This window comes from Mya arenaria, chromosome 6, assembly GCF_026914265.1.
Source record: "Mya arenaria isolate MELC-2E11 chromosome 6, ASM2691426v1".
Classification (NCBI taxonomy): domain Eukaryota; kingdom Metazoa; phylum Mollusca; class Bivalvia; order Myida; family Myidae; genus Mya; species Mya arenaria.
Window position 1 is genome coordinate 22,154,846 of NC_069127.1, and position 25,253 is coordinate 22,180,098.

At 33.7% G+C, this 25,253-nt stretch overlaps 1 protein-coding gene across 6 annotated transcripts; it reads left to right on the plus strand.

Moving 5' to 3' along the window:
* The first annotated feature begins 702 nt into the window (after positions 1 to 702).
* Positions 703 to 25,253, plus strand: LOC128238286 (delta-like protein 1). 6 transcript variants are annotated; one of them, XM_052954042.1, is made up of 12 exons: positions 705 to 1,151; positions 1,476 to 1,562; positions 3,039 to 3,152; positions 3,750 to 3,872; positions 7,145 to 7,222; positions 7,461 to 7,511; positions 11,491 to 11,544; positions 13,402 to 13,467; positions 14,590 to 14,670; positions 17,418 to 17,477; positions 19,952 to 20,020; positions 24,091 to 25,253. In XM_052954042.1, exons 1-12 carry the CDS (start codon positions 761 to 763, stop codon positions 24,171 to 24,173), a joined length of 1,257 nt encoding a protein of 418 aa, XP_052810002.1. In that variant the 5' UTR covers positions 705 to 760; the 3' UTR covers positions 24,174 to 25,253. The 6 variants fall into 6 exon arrangements, 5 of the variants coding, with proteins under 5 accessions (XP_052810003.1, XP_052810002.1, XP_052810005.1 ...); XR_008261659.1 differs by lacking the exons at positions 17,418 to 17,477; positions 24,091 to 25,253 and adding an exon at positions 13,615 to 13,703 and having other exon boundaries at positions 703 to 1,151; positions 19,952 to 20,001; XM_052954043.1 differs by lacking the exon at positions 11,491 to 11,544 and having other exon boundaries at positions 704 to 1,151.

Consider the following 25,253-nt stretch of genomic DNA (forward strand, 5'->3'; position numbering starts at 1 on the left):
TTACTTTGTAAGTCCAATGGATAATTCAACTATTATATGTAATTTATTTACCAAATATAATCCTATCATTGTTCAACTGATTGCTTGAGGTTACACAGGAAGTTAGGATCATCATGTTAATAATTTAAGTGTGAATGTAAAGGATTTGTTCGTTTGAGCAGGCGGTAGAATCACAAAATCATGCTTTAGAAGCCATTTATAAAGTTGTTTATATTTGCGAGACATAATATTATTATAATTTTCTACATTGTATGTTAGCCTTGGAGGTTGGAGATATCGCAACATAAATAAGTTTAATGTAACCGCACATTGTTTAGTGCAACATAACCTCTGTCATAAATTAGCCTCGTTTTGGATGCGCAGCAGCAGAAGTTTTACAAATTTATTTTATCAACCGCGAACCACCCCTCCACCCTCCGGAATATTTATCAAGTTCGCTTATTTAATGCATATATTTTATTGTGTGCGATTGCCGTCCAACATTGTGATCGTTTTTATAATATTAATATTATGATTTTATACGCGTAGGGCGAGCACAAAAAAACTATACATTGTCGTATAAACCAAGAGTTTATATCCCAAGCCGTATAAATAACCAAAACATAAACATTTAATAATGTATTTACGGCCTTGTGTCGTTTGTCTCCGGTTTCGTTTTCGATTTATAACAATGCAAGCTGTACTTCCTTGTATATTCAATTTTTATACATTACCATGTTAAAACATGAAAAGCGTTATTAAGGAAGTATAATACTGCAATATGTTTGCCCGGCTGGCTTTAATATTTTGGTTTCTTCATGTTTCTATTGGATTAAATACCTCATGTTGCGATTCGTATCATCTGAAGAGGCAGAACGGAGAATTGTGGACCTGCGACAATTGTCCTCCGGGATATCATTTCGTTGATGACTGTGAATTCAATGGTGGAAGCGCTAAATGTTCTCCATGCTCAAATGGTTATTATATGGAAACCAGGAATGTTTTCAGAGCATGTAGAAAATGTAAAATAACCTGTCCCTACAGCACGATTATTGATTTTAACTGCACCTCGACATCTGATCTTAAATGTGGTTGTTCATACGACAGATATCTCGACAAGGATTTGTGCGTTACAAAAACAAAATGTCAGCCGGGCTATGGCGAAAGCGGAAGTATGTATATTCGTAGAATTCCTACATTTGTACGACGAAAGGGAATATTGTTAAACATTTAAAATTTTCTTTTCACTTTGCACAATAAACGACGTTCTAAAAATGTATATTTATATCAATGTTTCTTCAAGAATTAAAAACAAAGATGTAATGTAAAAATACAGTGCATGGCCCGAACTAGCACTTTACAGTACCATCCATTCAACATATGAACAATTATCTGGGAAGAAGAAAAACAGGTATTTTAAGATTATAATTATGAATGAAATTACTGTTCATTGATGTTTTCTTGTTGAAAGGTTGATATGTACTTCCGTGTTTTAGCTACTGCTGAAGGAGATACGAAATGTGTCAGATGCCCGGAAGGGACAATATCACCTAATAATTCCTCTGAGGAAAAATGCATGCCTGGTAAGTTATTAAGTACCCTGTGTGAGTAGGTGATGTTTTTCAATGCCTGACATAAGGTAAACTAGAGCTTCGTCGGCAAATATTTGCGAGGCCGCCAATGATGAAAAACACAATGAAACAGTTATGGTTACAGTTTTTCAATTAGATATCAGAATAGTCAAACAATCTGACCAGTTTCCGATTGTGGTATTATTTTTGTGCCAAGTTGAAGTAATTGTACACAAAAGAGTACACAAAGAACAGTGGATGGTTTCACAAACATGAAAAAGTATATTCCATAAGTGCATAATGCGCTTAAGCGCTTGAGAAAGCAAGATCTATTTGTAGACTGTACGCGATGGACATATCACGTGAGACATTGCTGAATATCTAAGTATCACTATAAGTAATTACAACGAAGAAAAGGTCACGTGAGATATAATAATGACGAATAGACACGTATCATTGTGAATATATGAGCGAACTAATTCAAAGACACTCGAATGTATGAGCAAGTTCCTGCCCGGAAAAGCCCTATTACAAAGATTTGTTACCAATGACTAAATTATCATCATGTGACATGTATAAACCCGGAAAGCCAAACTTCAGGTACATTTGACCAAAGGCCAATGTTTGGACTATTATCCATTCACGTACAGATATGGGTAATGACGCAATAAGCCATAATAATATGATGCAATAAATCCACAAAACATGGCGGCCAAACATCTGCCCGGACAAGCAAAATATGATACTTTACCAGCGAAATGTTGCCCTTGACAAACACACGTGCGTCTCAATCGAAATACAATGTCATCTCATTGTAACATAAGTTCCAACTCTCCGTCGCATGGCCAAGTTACCGCCAGGATAATGAAAAATAATTCTTTTTGTACTATGAGCATTCAAGTGTGACTATGCATGCATGCACGAAACTCTCCATGTGATTTACATCATGGACTGTCAAATTCGTCGACGATCACCGTCTCTTGTCGAACGACCTTTTCTAAATTACTTACGATTTGCTGTCGAATGTTAACGTATACAGACAAGGGATGCATATTGCAAAACAACAGGGATCTTCGATTGTATTTAACAATACTATAAGGTCCCTAACACAAAAACCGTGCAAAGATAACCGAACTTAACTTGGTACATATGCTGCAAGATGCCTTTAGAAGCTTTGCAGAGAGAAATTCATAACCCTGGCTTTAACAGCTCTTTCTTTCATTAAAACAAATTGCTGGATGTGCTGCAAGAGTGTAGTTATGTGTGTCGATATCAAAAAAAGAATGTGTATGTGATACGTGTATTTCAGACATTGAGAACCAGTTTATTTTTTGTCAGTCAGACGAATACGACCTCTATTATAAATAACACACTTTTGATTAAATAATTCTACAGTTTCCGAAATATATAAAGACGCGTTAAGCTAAATTCATTCCCATCAGCATGAGAGAGACAGTCAGTATGTAATACTTCCATTGGTATTTTCAGACACGGATGACTGTGCCCTTATGCCTTGTATGAACAACGGCACATGCACGGATTTAGTGAACGACTTCAATTGCACTTGTCCTGGAGGCATTTCTGGTCGAAGATGTGAACATTGTAGGCAAAAATATGTGTATCCATATTTTGATTAATGGTCCAGCCATGTGCGTTATTATGTTCAGTGTACTTTTAATTTATTGCAAATGAGATGTTTGGGTCACGTTAACAGGTTAATACCCCGAAAAACTATTACTTTCCATGTCTGTGTAAGTACTATGTGACCTCAACTTTCAGTGATAACGACCTGTACAGTTTTTATGTTGTCTTATGGTAAATTGTATGTAGTTAAGTTTCTTTTGGGCTGTAGTCCGTTTGCCCTTAACAACTGTATTATTATACAAAATGAATGAATAAGATTTTTCTTAAAGCATGTTTATGACTCTACACATCGGTCATGTTTCAAATATTTTTTTTAGTAAAGTACACTTAACAACAAAAACTGGAATATGCAAAGAAACGAAACATTTTAGAACGAAAGTTTTCATGAGCCAAAGGTTAAAGATCGTTCAACAAGGTTGAAGTCACATGTGATATGGAATGCATTTGGAAATTATTTACCATAGCTTACCTTAGTTTGATATTCATTGTATTTAAAAACTATTTTTTAACTATGACGCGCATTGTATACTTATATGACATTTAAATAATACTTAGCTACAGGCTGTGATACTGGACCTTGTCAAAATGGAGGACGATGCGTACCGGAAGGGATTTTACATCTCTGTGATTGCCCAGATGGATTCAAAGGAAAAAACTGCGAAGTAACAATTCCCTCTAGTAAGTGCGCACTATGAAATAATAATATAAACGTTTCGCTGGTAGTTGTTTCAAGAAACAGTGAAATGATCAATGTTTAAACAATGTATATAATGCTACCACCTTTGGACATTTTCTGATAATGAATATGTGTGGACATGTGGAGACATCCTGAAATTACGATTATGTATATATTGTTACGGGAATTCAATTGAAAATGTTGATTTTCACATTCAATATCAAATCAATCATATGTTAACTTTTTCGGATGTATATATGATGCCAAATAATAATCCTCTGATACACCTCCCATACAACAATTAACCGTGTACATAATGTAGCATAAGTGTATCGATAAAACGTATCGATGTCCTTATTCTGTCCTATTTGCGAAACAACAACCCACCAGAACGACACAGATAAAGCGTCAAGTCAACAGGCAAAAACGACGATTCTACGCATAAGCGGTGGTCCCATTCAGGATAAGGTCACTTTGTGCAGCGGGAAAAAGTAAAACATTATCATTTTTGGAAGAAAATTCAAAATCTGACGGTCATTTTAGATGACGCCTGTTTCTGTAGCAGTATTTTTCAATATGAAGAACACATTTACATGACAGTAACGAGACGTGTCGAGCTACACCTATGCAACGTCCTATTACAATATAGTAATACTTATGTATTGCTCAATGTTGTTGCTATTCATGTCAACCTGAAAGAGTGAACTGTCCCAAAATGTTAACTTACCTCCTCGATTTTTGGAGATCATATATACAGTAGCGGCGTCGAGTTCGAACAGTTGCGAATTTGAGCGTGTTTCAAATCATCAAATGAAAATGGTTGGTGTCAAAAAACGAAGTATATAACTTTATAAAGCGCTTCATATCAGGTGTATGAACCTTTTATTAGGGACACGTAGGCGGCACTTCTGGAACCAGATTGTCTGAATGTTTTTATCCGAACATATTCGCCATAACTTAGCCGGCACTATCAGGCTTCAGCTTTTCTGGATGGTTTTATCCTGCCCTATTCATCACCATTGGTCCTGCATTACTAGTAATACATTACTATTAAGTGACAGACTCTCACATTTTTCAGCTGCTTCCTAAATGTGGAATGTATCGTTTTATGAGTTTGAATGTATAAGCTCATGATACATTTTACAAATCATTCTGTTTCCAAGAAGCAGCATTAAGTTTGATATGATTAGATGTTGTGTCGGATATAAACAAAACAATTAAGTAACTTTATTGCTTGTTATTGTATATAACATTACTTTTGTTAAAAATATTTCCGGTAATCATTTTGAAAATGGACAATCGACGGGTTATTTATTTATTTTTGAAAAGTAAGCATTGGGGTTATTCGGAAAAGTAAAACGCTGATCGGAAGTGACGTCATCTTTTTATTCACTCGTTTCTACAGCTTTAACACATCTACCATTCGATCGGGCTCGTCGAGTAGATGTAAATCGCTCTACTTTTAACAGTTTTCGAGCAATGGGCTCTCAAAGCCCGGACGTGAAAGTAGAGTAAGGAAAACGAGTATTCGCTTATAACTGGACCAAATATAGTCGAAAAAGTGAGATCTTGTTGGTAAACCTGTAGAGTTAATGGAAACTCTTTGTCGTTCTTGTTCATTGTCATTTCGACTCCATTACCGTGTTCCACTATCTTCGCTTCCAATGCATAACCAGCACGTACAATAACCATATTGACTGATAGGGTTAGAATGAGGAAACATGATTTAATTTATGTATCAACATATTAGTCTATTTTAGTGGCATACGTCACTTTCCTTTGTTGGATTCTATTTATAGAAAATAAAAGAACATGTCCAACATGTTTGAACCAATACTTAGTTAATGAGGGTTTTGGTATACCCTAAAACACCGATAATAAATTGCATCTCTTCTTCTACTTCATAGTAATTTAATGATAATTTTACTCAAGCAGGAAAAACATTGTCGTATACTTAACATTTTAATGTCCTTATTCAAAACGACATAGGCGTCTGTATCTTTCGCTAAACGCTTTAAGGCAATGTGACCAGGAAATAATAAAACCCTTTTTTCAATGGTATCTTTGTTTTAAAACATGTTCAAACTCGCAACGATACCAGTGCACTGATTTGTTCCCGGCTTTGCGATCTTTTTAACTCGACGCCACTGTTTTTCATTTAAGCTCCGATGATCGAGGAGGTAAGTTTAAAAAATTGGTCAGTTCACTCTTTCATGATGACTTGTAAAACAACAACATTGCGCAATACAGAACTATTACTTAATTTTAAAAACCCGTTACTTAGAGTGTAGATCAACACGTCTCGCTACTGTTTTACGCAAGTGTTTGCCATTTTTGAAGATTTCCGCCACAGAAACGAACGTCATACAAAATTGCGGTGGAGGTTTTGTTTTTAAATTTCCCGCCAAAATAGACAATATTGTTGTTTTTTTCCAGCCACATAAAATAGCGTCATCCAAAATGGTGCTGCGGTTGCGCAGAATGTGGCCTAAAGTAGTGTTTTTACTACAACCTCTATGGCATAGCGTTTAAACAAATAATTTACATAACACTGTTGTCAACAAATGACATGACTGGTTTGCCCAACCAGACGCCGAACAGTATTTCTGTAAAGTGTGATTACAGTTCTCAAGATAAGAAAGTGTTTCTTCATGGAAGTTTCAATATGTAAAATATTGTATCAACCACCAAAGCAACCTCTAAACAACAACAATATGTATTAACTAACAATTTAAAAAAAAGTAATTTAAGATTAGTAATGCCAATATTTAAATATTTTGAACAAAGAATAATGTCCAAAGTCCAAGACACATTTAATGATCACTTATAAGTCCAACAACATTTTCAGAATAATTATGTCATAAGATTGAAGTATAATCCTGGCATGATAATTGATATAAATTCGATCGAAACTTTTTAGAGATTCTTGCAGTGTTAAATCTGTTATAAAACTATTATTACCGAAATTATCGAAGAAGTTTGCCCTTCTATACCGAACATTACATAACATCCTTCAACATCCTCAAGGACTTTTTCTCTAACTCCATAACATTTCATATATAATTTAAAATATAGAACATTATTATCAATTCCTGATATATATATATTCTTAAAATGTCATAGGGGAAAAACAAAGTGTACTTAAAGGAATCAAGGTCACCTTACAATATCACTATATTTGTAAGCAATACAGTTCTAAATTTTAAAATACAAATACATGTATTGTGACTGTTTCTTGTTAATCATTATGCATGTTTTAATTTTTATTCTTCAGGAAGTAAGCACCTAATCGTGAGCATAGTTCTAGGAATTATCTTATGTGCGAGTGTGTTGGTTAATGTCGGCATGCTTGGTAAGCCTCTGTACCTTAGATGTAAAGAGTATGGAACTTGCAAGAACATGGCTAGTACCTTAACAAATATATATATATATTTTAACATATACTTATAAGAACACTTCATTCATTAGTATTGCAAATAATTTCTTCATTTCCCGCTGCATTTTAAGAAAGATATACAAATAAAATGAAACAAGATTGTCGGACTTTCAAAGACACATACAATTTGCAAAAAAAATATATCTCTGTATAGCATGGCGTTTAAGAAGAATATGGATTCCAGGACGTGCATCAAAGAAAGAAGGTACGTGCAACAATAGTAAGTGTCATACGAACTCTAAATGAGATTTGCTATTATGATATATATATCATTTTAAAAAGAGCCAGTAATTGTTATATTTGCCTAAAACAGCAAATATATATCTTATAGAGTGGCACAAAGCAAGAGAAAAAACCATAAACCAGCATTAAATACTTAAAATGTTTTCTGACAGTATAGAAAATATTCATATTTGTCCCAATACCGTAACTTACGCAATCCGAAGTCAAAGACAAGATTTGATGGTGCTAGCTTCCATTACGTTTACTTCTACAAACAATTTCCTACACGTGCATTCAGTTTATGTAAACAATGCCTTGGTGATTTATTATATTTTATAACATATGGATCTTGCAGACAGGAAAAATAAATCATCCCCTGGACAAGATTGCTTTCCAATGGCAGTCACAAAAAGGACGATTAACTTGAAGATAAAGTTTTTTTACGATTGAAAAAAGGCTCATTCATACATTTAGGTTCCATTATTTTAAAGTAACTCTTTCCTATACGGTTACAAAAGTTAACTCGCATTCATGCAATCTTGTTTCTTGTAAATTATTATACTAGTACAGTATAATTGCGATCGCTCGAGGACGCCGGGGTCCGAGCTGAAACCTCGAGAGAAACGATGTTTTGAACGACCCGAGTTTCAATTTTCCATTCCGTTATGAAATATCTTTCAGTGTATTTTAAGTTTGAAGTCGTTAAACCGACTGCTTACTACGACACCGATTAAATTTTGCGTTATGGAAATCGCTCATATTTTCAAATGCTGTCGTATATTAAATGAAAAAATAACAATTATAAATGAATAAATAGTTATGTTTATTTAAACATAAAGCATATTTTCTAAACAAGCAACATTTATATATGACAGTACATATTATGGCCTGTCTCGCGAAACTGTTCAAACTCATAATTATCTTCTCAAATGCCCTTATCAACTATAAATGGTCATGCGTAAACTGTGATAAGCGTTTTTTCACACCTTATGAATTTTCCTTCCAACTGTCATCCAAATTTTTAAAACTTGCGACAATTTTAACACCTAGCAATTGTTTGTTTATTTCGGGACACGCGTTAGGGAAAACGTGTGAAATTATGACCTCGAGGGAGCGATAAGGGTTTGAGCATGAATTGTGTATTTTGAACCGGATATTGTGCTCGACTCCTCGACTTATTTCGGTTTCGATGCAGCGTCAGTATATTTTATATGAAAATAGAAGGAAAAATGTTCGGGACCAAGCTCCGACCTCGAGGGACCACCGGTTCTCGAACGACCGCCTCTTCAAACGACAGCAGTTTTACTGTATATATATATAAATAATATATGAATCTTGCAGACGTGAGTAGTAAAATAAGTCATGGACAAGAAAGGCCTTCCAATGCCAGACGCAAGGAAAACGATGACCTTGACGCTAAAGTTACTCATACTGATTGTATCGACAAGTTCGCGTTTGAACGGAAAATTTGCACCTTGAAACTATTAGTAAAGACACAGTTCAACTTCTTTGCAAGACTTTAAACAATGTTACTTCAAGACGATATATTTTCTAAAACACTACGATTTGCTCACAAATAAGGGCTTCTGGGAACATCGCCGGTCTAGCAATTCTTTGTAATCTGTTTTTAATGAAACAACAACATTGTCGACCGGTTTGCGGCTAATAAGAATATATCAAGGGATACCCTCATTGTATTGCATTAGGAGAACCGTATAGTGCAATGGGGTAAAACAAAGCTGATTTCATGACTATTTAATCTCTGAACACTTCTGATTCGCCCCGCTTGCCTTCATCTTGTAAAATAAGAGGAATATAGGAATTTTGGAGACATTGCCAATCAATCACGCGGTGGCCTAGATTCTATCCGGCCCAAATGTCGTTCCACGGTGCCTGACTATAAAGATGGAGATATCCGCTATCGTCTCATTTATACGTTTAGGTTCCATAAATTAAAGTAAACATTTTCCAAAACGGTTTCATTACTGAAATCGCATTCATACACTCGTGTCTCCTGTACTTGGTATTGTATTATTGTATTTAATCTGCTATTCTTCCTCGTGCATACACTCTAGGGAATCTAGGCTTCATTATCATTCCAAATATTGAATCTCTGACAGTTGGATCGTGCTTGTTTCTGTAACCAGTAATCTGTGTGCATCTGAAAACCTAAAAGTATTTTGAATAAGAAACAATTTTAACGTTCTACGGGACCAGCGCTTTGAGAAATCAACCACAGACTTATAAAACAATTTGCACTACCAATCTATCTTTTATTGATTCTGATCACTGCAACAAAACCATAAATATCATTTAACTGTATTCGTTTGTTTTTAAAAACATGTGTGAATCAATGTACAATTTATTTTCCTATACAACTGAGCATTAGCAGTCCGAAAATTATTTGATTATAAAAAACGTATTGTGAGTGCATTTTATATCGCATTCGTGAGAGTTGAACTTCTATTAGTACTCACTTAGTTTACATTTTTGTACAAGTGTATCGCAGTTATTTCAAGGCAGTTATTTGATGATGTTATGTCGTTATTGATACTATAATAATTTAATATTTAATTTAATTCATTTAACAATGATTGTTCTTTTGAGCTTTTTTTCTTGAACTATGTTTTTTGGTAACGGCTTTTTGTTATAGTCAATTTTTCTATAGACCTTTCAATGTGGACATTGAAGTCATTATTGTCAGGCTGTTTACATAATGAATTAATATGCTTCTCTAAACTATTGTTCAATTTATACATATATATATATAATTATATAAGATATAATTTGAAAAACAAAATATATCTGTTTAACATGGCATTTTAGAACAATATTGATTCAAGGAAATGCAGAAAAAAGTGTAGGTACGTGCAATTCTAGTATGTGTCATAAGAACTCTAAATGAGATATGCTATTCGTAATTTATTCTTAAAAGAGCCATTAATTTATTTAATTTATTGAATTTGTCTCAAACAGCAATTATACACCTAAGAGATAGGCACAAAAAAGCAAAATACCCTAAAAACCAGCATTAAATACTTAAAATGTTTTCTGATAGTATAAAAATATATATTTGTGTCCCAATAACTTACGCAATTCGAAATCGAAGGTTAGATTTGATAGTGCTAGCTTTCAACAACTTTTATTTGTACTAACCGTTTGCTACACGTGCATTCAGTTTACGTAAACAATTCTATGGCGAAATGGTTCATAACAAAAAGGCCCTTTGGGCTTATAACCCGAACAAAAACTTAATACATACTATATGAATCTTGCCGACAAGAGCATTAAATCATCCCCTAGACAAGATAGCTTCCAATGGCAGTCACAGAAAAGACGATGACTTTGAAACTAAAGGTACTCACGATTTAAAATAGGCTCATTAATATGTTTATGTTCCATTAATTTAACGTAACTGTTGCCTATACGGTTACAAAAGTTAACTGGCGTTCATATTATCGTGTTTCTTGTAAATCATTTAATTCAGCATGATATATTTCCTCTGGCAACAAACCTAGAAGCTTCATCATCATTAAACATTTTTTTAAATGCAGGTTTTTTATTCAGAAGATACGAGGAGATCGTTTTTGAAATCGCCGACTTAGTTCTAAAAGTTTTATGACACAACATTGAACTAGCCACCATATACGTTTATTTAGTGACATTTTACAACGTAGGACATCTGTAAAGGCGTTTGACAAAAATTAAAAATGATTTTCAGTCTGGCATTAAAAATTGAACACACGCCATTTATAAGAAGTTCACATAGTAAAACTTCAGGACTGCTTTGCAGACCAGACAAGGAAATTCTGAATGCATTAAATATTATAAACACGATTAGTATAAACCTTAAGCGGGCAATTTTCTTGAAGCTAGCCAATTGAAACGTGTGATTATGTTAACGATTGTATACGTCGAAAAGCATTTGTGATTAGTCAAAATTAACTCTGTTTTGTTTTCAGGAAATCCTGAAAGCAGCCAAGAGGAACTTTCGGAAAAAGAATTACTTCTACCAGGTATTAAGACTTATGTATGTGTAGTACACATATCAATGTATTGGAGGGGTTATTTCATGATAAGAAAGCTGTGACCTCATACTGATTGTATAGACAAGTTTGCGCTTAAACGGCAATTGCACTTTGAAATTATAAAGCAAAGGCAAAGTTCAAACGTTCTTTGCAAGGCTTTAAACTATGTGACTTTGAGACAATATATTTTCTGAAAGTCGATGACATTTTCACAAATATGGGCGTGGGGAACATCGCAGGTGGAACGATTCTTTGTAATCAGTTATTTATCATGTTCTAAACAGGGTAGCTATGCTGGCCAACATATTCAGTGTCAGTTCCTTTTTAGACTCCACAACATTTCTAACTGCAAATATAAGAGTTGTCAGACGGATAACTGTTGGAAGGACGGTTCGTTTTGGCCCCCAATTTTGAACAGATTGACCAATTAAAAGTATATGTCTCACTTTTCAATCATACTCTTATTAGGTTTATATGGACTATAAAGATAAAGTTATCCACAAGAAAATAATACTGTACATACAGTATTTAATAAATAAAGAATGAATATATGATGTTTTCAAACAGCTCACCATTAGCGTAGCGTCTTTTTATGGGCAATAAATCTTGATCAGTACTAAGAAGAAATCCAACAACTGACTAAATGACTTTATATAACATCAAGCTAGATTTGAGTGAAGTATAAAGAAATACTAAATCCTTGTCCGAAGAAGTAATTGTATTTGGTGCAGCCGAAATGGAGCGATATTGTCATTTTGACATTGATTAGTCACCCACAAAAGGCTTCTTAAAAAAGGTGCTAGACAAAGAAAATCAAATAATATACCGTTTTGTAGAAAGGCCATGAGGATTTGTAGTACAATCAAATAGTCTTAGAAAGTGTTGAAAACCTCGTGACAATAGCAAAGGAATGAAATTTTGCATTAGTCTCGTGGACGTATGCTGTATTTTTAGATGATTTTGATTTGGTTCATAAAGTCGGAGTGGATGAAAAAATATTGTTAACCGGTTTGCGACATGATCAGAATATATTAATGGATATCCTCAATGTGTTGCGTTATGAAAACCGTATAGTGCAATGGGGATAAATAAAGCAGATTTTGCCAGTTTATCACCCGGTGGCAAACATTCCTTCCGACCCAAACGTGATTCAACGGTACCTGACTAAAAAGATGGAGGTACCCATTATTGGCCATAGACTCATTTATACGTTTAGGTTTCGTAAATTAAAGTTAACACTTTCCAAAACGGTTTGGACGTGCATCAAAGAAAGGAGGTACATGCAATAATAGTAAGTGTCATAAGAACTCTAAATGAGGTTTGCTATTATGATATATATCATTTTAAAAAGAGCCAGTAATTGTTATATTTGCCTAAAACAGCAAATACATATATTTTAGATTGGCATAAAGCAAGCGAAATACCATGAACCAGCATAAAATACTTATAATCTTTTCTGACAGTATAGAAATATTTATATTTGTCCCAATACCGTTACTTACGCAATCCGAAGTTGAAGACTATATTTGATGATTCTAGCTTTCAATAACTTTTACTTTTACAGACACATTTGCCACATGTACATTAAGTTTATGTAAAAAATTCCATGCAAGCGAAATACCATAAACCAGCATAATATACTTAAAATATTGTCTGACAGTATAGAAATTATTCATATTTGTCCCAAAACAGTAACTTACGCAATCCGTGGTCAAAGACTAGATTTGATGGTGCTAGCTTCCATAACGTTTACTTCTACAAACAATTTGCTACACGTGCATTCAGTCTATGTAGTCAGTGCCATTGTGATATTTTCATTATATGAATATTATTTGAATCTTGCAGATTCTTCTGGACAAGAAAGTTCTTCCAATGGCAGTCACAAAAAGGACGATAAACTTGAAGATAAAGGTACTTACGATTGAAAAAGAGTCATTCATATAACTAGGTTCCATTAATTTAACGTAACTCTTGCCTTTACGGTTGCAAAAGTTAACTCGCATTCATGCAATCGTGTTTCTTGTAAATCATTATCAGTATATATACATATATTTCTAGCACACTGGATAGGCATTTCCGGTGACGTCAGCCGTGCTGGAAAATCCCATCTGGCATCCCCCCATGCCAGATGAGTCACGCACTGTGACGTAATACTTTTTATTTCTTTTATTATATACTTTAAGTAACCATAATTATGATATTTCAATAGAGTTTCATAAACATAAACTGCAAAAATATATCTTCACAACAAAACGAAATAACCCTTCAAAGACTTGATATCGAAGGAACTTATTGACGTTGACAGTGAATAAAAATTACTGCGCGTCATGACGTCAGTAAACATTATCGCATGCACTTTTTGGTGAAATGTACAAAAATGAGCTTTTTAATGCAGTTTCTTCACAAAAAATATAATTAAGGTATGCTAGAAAAATATCTATCATGTGTATCCGTTCCGGATAAAAACAATCCGACCCTCGGGCACGCTGCGCAATGCAGGTGCCCTCGGGTCGGATTTTTCTATCCGGAACAGGAACACATGACAGATATTATTAATATATATATAGACAATAAAAGGCCTTCCAATGCCAATGGTAATAAAACCCGTGACGTTAAAGGTTCTCATACTGATTGTATAGACAAGTTCGCGTTTGAACTGCAAATTTGCATCTTTAAACTATTAAGAAAAGGCACAGTTCAACTTCTTTGCAATGCTTTATACCATGTTACTTCAAGACGATAGATATTCTGAAACTCTAAGATTATTTCACAAATATGGGCTACCGGAAACATTGCCGGTAGAACATTTTTTTGTAATCTGTTTTGTAATGAAAAACAACAACATTGTAAACCGGTTTGTGACTAAAAGAATATATCAAGGGATACCCTCATTGTATTGCGTTATAAGAACCGTATAGTGCAATGGGGTTAAACAATGCAGATTTCATGCCTAAATAAGCTCTGAACACTTCTGATTCGCCCCGTTTGCCTTCATCTTGTAAAGGAAAAAATAGGAATATATTAATTTTGCAGACATTGCCAGTCAATCACCCGGTGGGCAAGATTCTATCCGACCCGAACGTGGTTCAGCGGTGCCTGACTATGAAGATGGAGGTATCTGCTATCGGCTCATTTATACGTTACGTTCCGTAAATTAAAGTTAACACTTTCAAAAACGATTGAATTAATGAACTCGCATTCATACACTCGCGTCTCTTCTACTTGGTATTGTATTATTGTAAATAGTATTTAATTTGTTATTCTCTATCTTCCATACAACCTAGAAATTCTAGGCTTCATTATCATTTCACATATTGCCACTCTGACGGTTGGATCGTGCTTGTTACTGTAACCAGTAATCTGTGTGCCTCTAAAATCTGAAAAAAAGTAATATGAGTAAAAGCAAATTTTAACGTTTTACGGGACCAAGGCTTTGAGAAATCAACCACAGACTTATAAAACGATTTTCAGCATCAATCCATCTTCAATTGATTCTGAGCATTGCGACAAAACCATAAATATTATTCAACTGTATTCGTTCGCTTTAATAAACATGTGTGAAACAACTGTACAATTTATTTTCCTATACAAATAAGCATTTGCAGTCCGATAATTATTTGTTTTTTAAAAACGTAATGTGTTCGTGAGAGTTGAACTTCTATTAGTACTAACTTAGTTTACATTTTGTACAAATGTATCGCAGTTATTTCGAGGCAGTTATTGATGATGTTATGTCGTCATTGATACTACAATAATTTAATATTTTAGTTAATTCATTTAACAATGATTGTTCTTTTTTTCTTGAACTATGTTTTTGGGTAACGGCTTTTTTATAGTCAAAGTTTTCTACAGACCTTTAAATGTTGACAATAAAGTTATCATTGTCAGGCCGTTTACATAATTAATCAATATGTTTCTCTTAACTATATTTCAATGTTATTAAATAAGTAGCACATACGTTGATCAAATATCAAAAGCGTTCAAATGATTTATGAAATATGTCGCGTTTAGCAAAGAACCACACGAGAGCATTTTAGTGTATTTTTGATATTCTCGAAATGGTCTACACATAGAACAGCTGACCATATTTCACAAATCATTAGATCGTTCGTTTATTTGCAAGCGTCTTATTTGATGTTTCAAGTAATCCGTGTGAAACTAATTTAAGTGAAAATACATTTCGATTTGCACGCAAATAATTCATAAACTTTTTTAAGCAATTATAGTAATAGCTTTGCCTAGGTAGTCATAGTAACAGAAGCGGTTGGCTACCATGTGTAAATATTCGCTGAAGTCACTGACTTATGTTGTATTCTCACCTTATTTCGTCGGTATAATTAAATTTTAATGTTCTTTATTATAGAACAACATCAGTATACAATTCAAATTTATTGTTATTTTCTGTATTTTGTTAATGACTAAATTTGGAGACTTATCTAAAGGTCACGGTTAGTTTGTTTGCATGTTTATAAATATGCTACACAAAACTCCAAATCAAATTCAGGATCGTTGCTGAATTACGCAGATTAGAAACAAAGCATAGAACAGTAATACCACACTGAAATCATTCAATAAATTCTTAGTGTTTTGGCTGTGACTTAATTTTCTTCAAATATTTTACGTTTTCAAATCATTTGGAAGGAGAGAATAGCATATACAAGTCGCTTTTATTTTTGATAATGTTTTTCTTTATTTGTTCCCAGTTTTAGTACAATGATACTTTTTATTATGAAACTCTATGATCACACAGTTTTAAACCTTTTATTTTATAAGGCAGACTGTTTGTGATGTTTTTGGTTTCTAACAATGACTGCATCGTATCTTTGAAAAGTATTTGCATTAGGTGCTCTGAATTGTTTCCCTCCGTCTGCAGATAGAGTTGGGATCTCTAATCATAGAAGTACTTGGGGTTTACCTTTTCGTTTTTTATTATTTGTTTTATTGATAAGTTTCCTCAAGTTAATGCATACTTTGATAAGATTTACCTTTTGCATTTTATCTTCATTAAGGATTGTTGGGATAAGAGTGAGGTTTGTGCACATAAACTGGTTTAAACTCCCAGTAAATTTACATTTTACTGACCGTTCCAAGGCGGTACCTAACAATTCTTGATAAACATACCAATTATTTTTATATATCATATAGTATTTATGCATTGTGCTGTTTGTAGAGTTTTGTGCTGTTCTATGTTTCTTGTTTGCGATTTTGTGTTCTATGTCTTTGGCGTTTACCCATTGCCACTAAACCGGGTTTATGTTTAAAAAATTTGCTACTGAGCATGTTTCTGTAGCTTTTTGCATAAATATTAAAATCAGATAATCAAAAAGGCCAAAATGTTGTTTATGAAAACGATATTTATACGTAGTGATTCAAAAACAGATATAATTTGCAAAGACATATTTTTCAATAACATGGCATTTTAGAACAATTAGGAATCCAGGAAATGCAGGAAAAAGTAGGTACGTGCAACACCGATGTGTGCCATTAGAACTTTAAATGAGATGTACTTTTCATTTTTTTTTAAAAAGCCAGTATTTGTTATATTTGCCTCAATCAGCAAATACGTACTTTATATATTGACACTAATAAGGTAAAATACCCTATACCAGAATTAATTTTTTTAAATGTTTTTGATAGGTAAGTATAGAAAATATAATGTGTGTCCTAATAAAAATCGCAAATCGAATCGAAGGCTATATTGGATGGTTCATGCTTTCAATAACATTTACTTCCACAAAGCGTTTGTTACACGTGCATTCATTTCATATTAACAATTCCATGGCGAAATCGGCTCATAACAAAAAGCAGTTTGGTCTTATTACCCGAAGTAAGATTAAATATATAAAATATGAATCTTGCAGACAATAGAAGTTCATCATCCCATAGACAAGAGACTTCCAAAAACGACAATCACATTGAAGGTAAAGGTACTCATGATTGAAAATAAGCTCAATTATTGGTTCAGGTTCCATTAATTACAGGTAAATCGTGATCTAGCATTTGTACAGTCCTGTTTATTGTTAATCATTTAATTAAGTATGTTATAATGCATTTGGCAACAGACCTGGAAGCTTCATTGTCATTTAACATTCTTAAACTGGAGGTTTTTCATTCCGAAGAGACGAGTATATCGTGCTTGAAATTACTTCGTTCTAAATGCGTTATGTCATTACGCAGTGAACAAGCCGCCAATCACGTATTTTTGTGACTTTTTCTAAACTAGGAGATCTGAAAATGTGTTTGCCAAAATAGAAAATGATATTCAGTATGACATCAAAAAATAGAAAATACGGCATTTGTAAGAATTCACAAAGTAAAACTTCAGGCCATCCTTGTAGACCAGACACGGGAATTATTGCTTGCGTTAAATATAATTAGCCCAATAAACCCATAAACATTTAGCGGGCACTTCCCTTGTAGATAGCCACTTGAAACGTGGTATTAATTGTAACGATTGAACACGTCGAATTGCATCCGTGATTAGACAAAATGAATTTTGTTTTATTTTCAATAAGTCCTCCAAGAAGCCAATGCCAAACTTCTAAACAAAATCCACTTTTAGAAAGTATTAAGAATTATGCATTTGTAAAACACATATCAACGTATTGGTGCTATTTCATGAAAGTAATGTTGTTACCTCATAAACATTGAAAAGACAAGTCCGCGTTTGAGTGGTTATTGCACTTTGAATTACTAAGCAAATGCACATTTCAAACTTTCTTTTCAATTTCAATCTTATTAACTTCAGGAAGTCACTTAATGTGTCGTTCTAAAGAATGGCCATTCAGGAGTTGTAGTCCAATCAATCGTCATAGAAAGTGTTGAAAAACTCGTGACGGCAGTAAAAAAGAAATATTTATTGGTTTCGTCATATATAGATATCTAAATCTGTTGCCATGAAACATCACATTTTATTAGATATATCATATCGCCTTGGCAACCACTTAATAACTGCACGATGGTCGAGGTATCACTTACTTCAGATGTTTTAGTTATTTGTTTTCTCTTATTTTAAATATGTGTGGTGACACATTGTAAAGATATGAATTTTAAAAATAGAAAACTAATAAAGTGAATATAGACATCTGGTATGCTCCATGACATCAACTGCAAATTGGTAGTGAGGAATTTCGAATGTATCTAAAAGTGAGAAGGTCTTTAAGAGTCATAAATGTATACAAGTTAAGCATGATGATGAATGTAGTTTCAAATCACATGAAAGCCATGTAATCGTTAATTATTATATGGATATGAATAACCACAATTGTATTTTGAAGCTATTTCTATACGTTCTAAACAGTATTCTACTTCACTTTATCTCTACATATACAAGCGCCATTCAGAAATTACGTAGACTAGATTGCCGTTCGCAAGTTGTAAGATTCATAAAAACGCAGAATTACATGTACTGATTTAATTCACGAAATTTCATCAAAATCCGATCAGTATTAACACCGCTGCTGTAAACTAACAAATACACATGTACATACCACGGCGCACAGTTAAATCATCACAGAACCACTCCAGCTTCAATTTAGCATCAACAGCTCTCGTTACATACTTCCATTCGTCCGGAGGTATCAAATCGGCGTCCGCGTAACACAGCAACAGTCGGAACCACCATAAAGTCCATTGGGGCTATATTTGGGCTGTAAGGTGCGTTCTCCACTCTCCCTAGTCCCAAGATGTCCATCTAGTGGGTAGTAGATTAGGCAAAGTGGCCTGGGGATTTGTCCTGATGAGGCAGGAGATCTCCGATGTCCGTCCCTGGACGTTTCTGGAATATTGCGTTGAGCTGGTCACGTCGTATATCCTGAAGCATGAAATAAATATAGCATATTACGAAATCAAAAACATATTTTCATTATTTTTTTTAATTTAAGTGAAGATGTTTTTAAATTAAATTAGTTTAAATGTGTCACATTTTAATGATAACTACTGTGAAAGATAAACTATGATAACATTTGAATAATATTTCGCATTCAGCGTCTGTCCTACGGATATTGCATGCACGAGGAGCAGTTCGCGGATATCCATAATGAATAAGAACAAGATCTTTCGGGATGACTTTCGGGTCACTGCTTTCATCGGAGGCGGTGATGATTTCCGTTTTCATGCCAATGGAAGTCCCGTCCGTGCTTACGATTCTGTTGATAAAGTCGTCCCCTTTAATAAATAGCATATTCCTTGTCCCCGTACTATCCGATCGGCGGGTTTCTATATCACAAATATTGAATGTATTTCTACAAAAACATATAGTGCGATATCAATACACTTTGAAAATGTTTGCGCAAAATTCGGCATTGGAACGGATTTTAACGATCCAATGTGCTTCTGTCGTCTTTAAGCAATGAAAGATGTACAAGTAATTAACAAATATCTGGTACATTTTCAGGCCCTCCAGTACAGGAACAAAGCCCACCAAGTAATGTTAGCCCTGCAAATGCGTCAAGACCACCAACAGGTATAAATGATATAACATAGTTTTGACATGTTTTAAATTCATGTTGCAATCAATGACGCTGGAAAGACAGAATCCTGTTTTAATCATTTAAAATGTCAACTTGCAAGTTCTCTAAGGACGATTATAAAATTTGACACTCGACAATCTGACAATGAAGAAAATGTTTAGTGTAGTATACTTTTTCATTTCGTATTTTTGCGTAGCGGTTTACAGGCATCAGGTAGGCGTGTGGGTCTTAACGTGTCGATAAAAAGCTATACATAGCTTATGTTTCAAATATTATATATAGAATCCGACAATAAACACATATTGACTTGACATGACTTTACATTAACGTTCTCCCGTTTGGTTTTCATGTATGATGCATGAAAAATGTAGCAGTCCCTGTTGTTAAGATAACAATTATAAGATTTTTAAACCAAATGCAAAAAAAATCAGGTATCACCAAAGTTTTTTTTTTATATGACATGTTTAAATATTAAATGCGCCTGAGTTTTAAAATGGGACGTATGGTGGTATGTGGATTAAAATAGTTCGAATAAAAATACTTCTTTATTAAAGTAACTTTAAAAGTATCTGTTATGAAATCGGCGAAATGTATAAAAAAAATCATCAGTTTACATTACCTATTCTTATAACAGGTAATAACAGGCGCTTATCGATTACAGTTTTGGGGCACTCAAATATTTTTTTGAATTCGATTCGTATTGCTTGTGAACACAATTTGAATCAAATTAAAATCACGCTTGCCGCGCCAAAATCATTCAACGCTTTAAGGGCTTTCATCAATATATTGAAACGAACAATATGATGATTATATATAATATGGTTATAAAAACAACCCTTGTTTTCATAAGTTGTTATATTGTATTATAGTGGCCACATATTCTCTAAAGTTTTAAACAAACTTTTGGGAATTCTTAATAAATTGTCGATTTCCGATAAAAAAAAGACCAAATTATATCTCTTTAAAAGTGCAATTTAAGAAGTTTTAACCATTGATCATTGATGCGACGAATTGTCTAAATAAATCTCCTAATCTCCTAACACACTTTAGATCTGCAGCCATTTGTGTATATTATGGCTAGATTTAACAACTGGTTGAAATTGTTAAGAGGTTATCGTTGACCAATACTTTTAAGAAACACAACCGAAACACGCTCAGAAGCCGAAAGTTTAAACAAAATTAAGTTGGACATTTTTCCTTAAGCAATATACCCTGTAAATAGGCAAAAACCTCAATAATTGCCGAACATAACACAATATAAACGTAAACATGTAGATGATATTTAATAATTATATAGCATAACTTGGGTCTATAATGTACATTTGTGAATGAAATACAACAAAGCGAATATACCATGCCACTGAAGTAGCAAATCAATAAAATTGCGGTTACTTGTTAATCAATGATACTCAAGTCCATATTATTAACACATATGTACATGCAAACATCTTAAATGGTTTGCATTGCACCATGCTTTTAGTGAGGGCACATTTATACACCTGATTAAAACCCAGAGAAAATGAACTACTCAAAAATTCCTAAGCATGTACTGAAATTAGCTTCTGGGAGGTAGGACTCGCTGATGCTTTCCTTCTGAACAACGACTGTCCAGATTCGTTTCGGCCCTGAACGTATATATGATTATTCATTCGTTTTTGGAACTTAATTTAAAGTGAGCAACAGTTCACTTAGGATATGGTTTGGAGCTTGGATTTTAGTTTTGTTTGCATTAATAGCCATGATTGTTGTTGTAAGTTATTTCTGGGTCTTCAGTATCAGGACTGTGCATGTCAAAACAAGAAAGAAATGTTATTGTTTTCTATCGATGATGTGGCAACATCTGACTTGTATGTGGACGCAACGTTTTCTTGGAATATCAATTAGTTATTATAACACGTGTACGTAGTTCCATTAATAAAGGCAATTATCCCAACCATTTACTAAAGGAGGCAGCCCAATATCGTCTTTAGGTTGGTGGTCACAGATAAACCGTATACACCACAAACTAAGGGGGCCACTTTTCATTTGCCTTTCTCTAAATATTTATTTGTCAGTCAGGTGTTAACATTGTCTTCATGTCATCGATTCAAACTGAAATAGCTATGCGCATTCCGGGCGACACCAATAAAATCTCTATTCCAGTCGAGTTGTTGAGTCTTTTCAGTCCCACAAGTTTCTCTCAGCAGTTTAAACATATCATTGCTCGAAGTTGGACATATTGTTATAACATATTGTTATAATCAGCGAATTCCCGCAAAGGTTGGCCCTGTAATGTTTGCGACTTCGAGAAAGTTTTCGCTTCCATCGATCACTAATTAATTTCGAACGACCGCTTTCTTCCCTTCATTTTCAACATTTCCACGGATCCAAAATCGCTTAAAGCATACTGGTTGTTGATTGACTCCTTCCCAACACCTTTTAAGTTTAGAAACCCGATAACCATTTTCAATCACAGGAACGAAAAGGGTTTTGTCATTCTCTGACATCTGTTTAGCCTGTTTACCCATTTTCTCTAGGAGCGGATGTTTTATAAATATAGCAGACGACTACTTCCGCTAATTTTCCTTTAAATTTCTAGTCAATTCGAGTTGTAACCCTTACACCTTACTAATTCTAATTGAATTTAATTCAAAAAGCGGGTTATTTATGTGAGATTAACGCCATAAAACATGAAGCTACATGGATTGATTATACCTTTTATGGCACGGCGCTGTTAGGTTAACATAATACTATTTATAAATCGTCAAAATCATAATTATTTTGTCCTTAAAGTGTCTGCTTATGTTATATCACAGTAAAAGAACCTGAAACCGTTTAGTTATTGTAAGCACATACTATCTAATATATGATAACATTACAACCAAACTAAACTGCAGCATGGTTGATATTAGTTTAAAGGTCATAAGTACCAGAATTCTTATCAATTCCACTTTTCAGGATCAAAATATCAGCATAGATATAATATAACGTTTTGTCGTCTGGTCGTTATTTATATGTAAAAACATTCAAAGGCAATGTGTGGTACCCCTATAACGTCTCTTTATGTTCAATGATTAACAATATAATAGCAATAGCACTTCTAGCAAAACATTGAACTTCAATGAGATATGATATGTCATTTTTCAATATATAAATATATTGACATGACAAGAATCATACCACAAACTGTTTAATATGTGTATCTGTTTGTATGAGACAGTCATATATTCAACAATAATACATTGAAATCTTCAATGACAAGCCCAGTAGTAAAAAAAAAATCATACATCAAACTCGATTAGTGGCAAAACAAAGGTACAAACACACTGAACAGGCATCAGCATAGCTTTACCGGCAATTGAGGGTATTACGGCCTTTAAACGGGGTGAAAATTCATACTTGGGGATTGATTAAGTTTATATGCGCAGAACCTTACACTTATCCAAACATCAATCAATAATGTACAGTACGATGCTTTTGGCAACAAACAAAGGAACATATTAAATACAAAAGAAATAAAGTTAACTCTTGTTTTATAAATATTGGGGTACCGCCCGTGCATTTGAGATCACGTGCTAAGAAAAATGTATTTTATAACACGTTTAAAACAAACATTTTTATTGCTAAGCGACAAATAAAGCATTTAAACGAAATTAGTATGTCTTTGATATTTTAGCATTTTTGTTTTCCGATGCAATCATAGGAAAAACTGCCAAATTTATCCGGCAATTTGCACAATGGATGGAGTTCTTGACGTCAAAGAATTTGACACCAGACACGGTTGGCGAGATCAAAATCAATTGTCACTTCGGGCGTTAATACACTTGTTGACATGCATTGGCGCGTCTCGGGGGGGGGGAACACATGGGACCGTGCCCCGACCCCTAAAGTTGACCGGAATATAAATAAATATTAACATAGGTTTTCTGAACGGTTGTGCCCACCCACGGTTATGAATTCCTAGCCCCGCTACTGACATATGTGTATTTTGAATATGGCATACCCATTATGTTCCTTACTGTGATCTGGACAGACCCATTGTCAAACATATGGAAATGCTAATTTAAAATGGTTTTTCTGTTAGGTACATGTGACAATGACTTCCAGGACATACGTGATAAAGCAAACAAAGGGAAATCCATCAGCAAAGGCTCAAATCAGATCTAGAATTATGGCGCAATTGTTATAAGGATTAAAAAGAAACAATACAAGATGTCCATATGCTACACAAAGGAACGAAGACGTGTTTACATATTAATATGTGAAATAATGATTCCTATACAAATATCAACACCAGATAGTATGATACAATTGTGTGCTTTACATGGCTAATACACGATTTAACATCATAAAATATTTGTTCTATTCAAGAAGCTATGCTTGGTGTTTTGTAATTTATATTATTCTGAATGTTTATGTTCAATTTGCTATTGAAACTCGAAGTTTTGAAATTAACCAGTGATGCGATTTGTAAGAACAATTGTGTATTTATATCGCATTGATTACTTCCAAAATATTACATTTTCCTACCCATTATGAAGCATCAATGGTGTATTTAATAGTCTCAGAATGCACATTGTCCCACACTTGCATCGATCTGCAACTAGTAAAGCACTTGTTTTATAGATTGAAAAAAAGTATTCGCATTAAAATGGTATATGCATGTTATGGTAGAGTAAACAAGATCAAACAAAATTAGTGTTAACAGACAAGTTAAATATAGTACATGTATATGCTGTGAACATTTAGATGAAAACTCTCTAATCCTTATAGTGCATCACATCTAAAAATTGTTTAATTTCTTGAGTAAATGCTATAACAATAATTTGATATACCATATACTTTATTGTTAAACCCCCTTACAATACACATATGAAATATTAATATGATTATGACAAAATAACCATTTATCTTGTACAGTATGATAAAGATTTAGGTTGACTGGATAATGCATGTAGTGTATTTAAATAGATTGAAAGGTAAGGTATTTATAATTGTTGTATCACTTATATAGTAGTATGGTCTAAAGAAGAAAATGAAAAGTGTATAACAGAATGTACCCTGTTGACAATTGTTTTTATTATACAGACGTTATAACAATATATATTAAATTAATGTATACATTTTTATTGTTATTTCAATTGAAAAAAAATGTTTTGTTTTGCATGAATGAATGCTAGTATTCGACGCCACTGTATCTGGCTAAATAGGTCTATGACCATCTGGTTAATAAACGTTCTTTTCTGA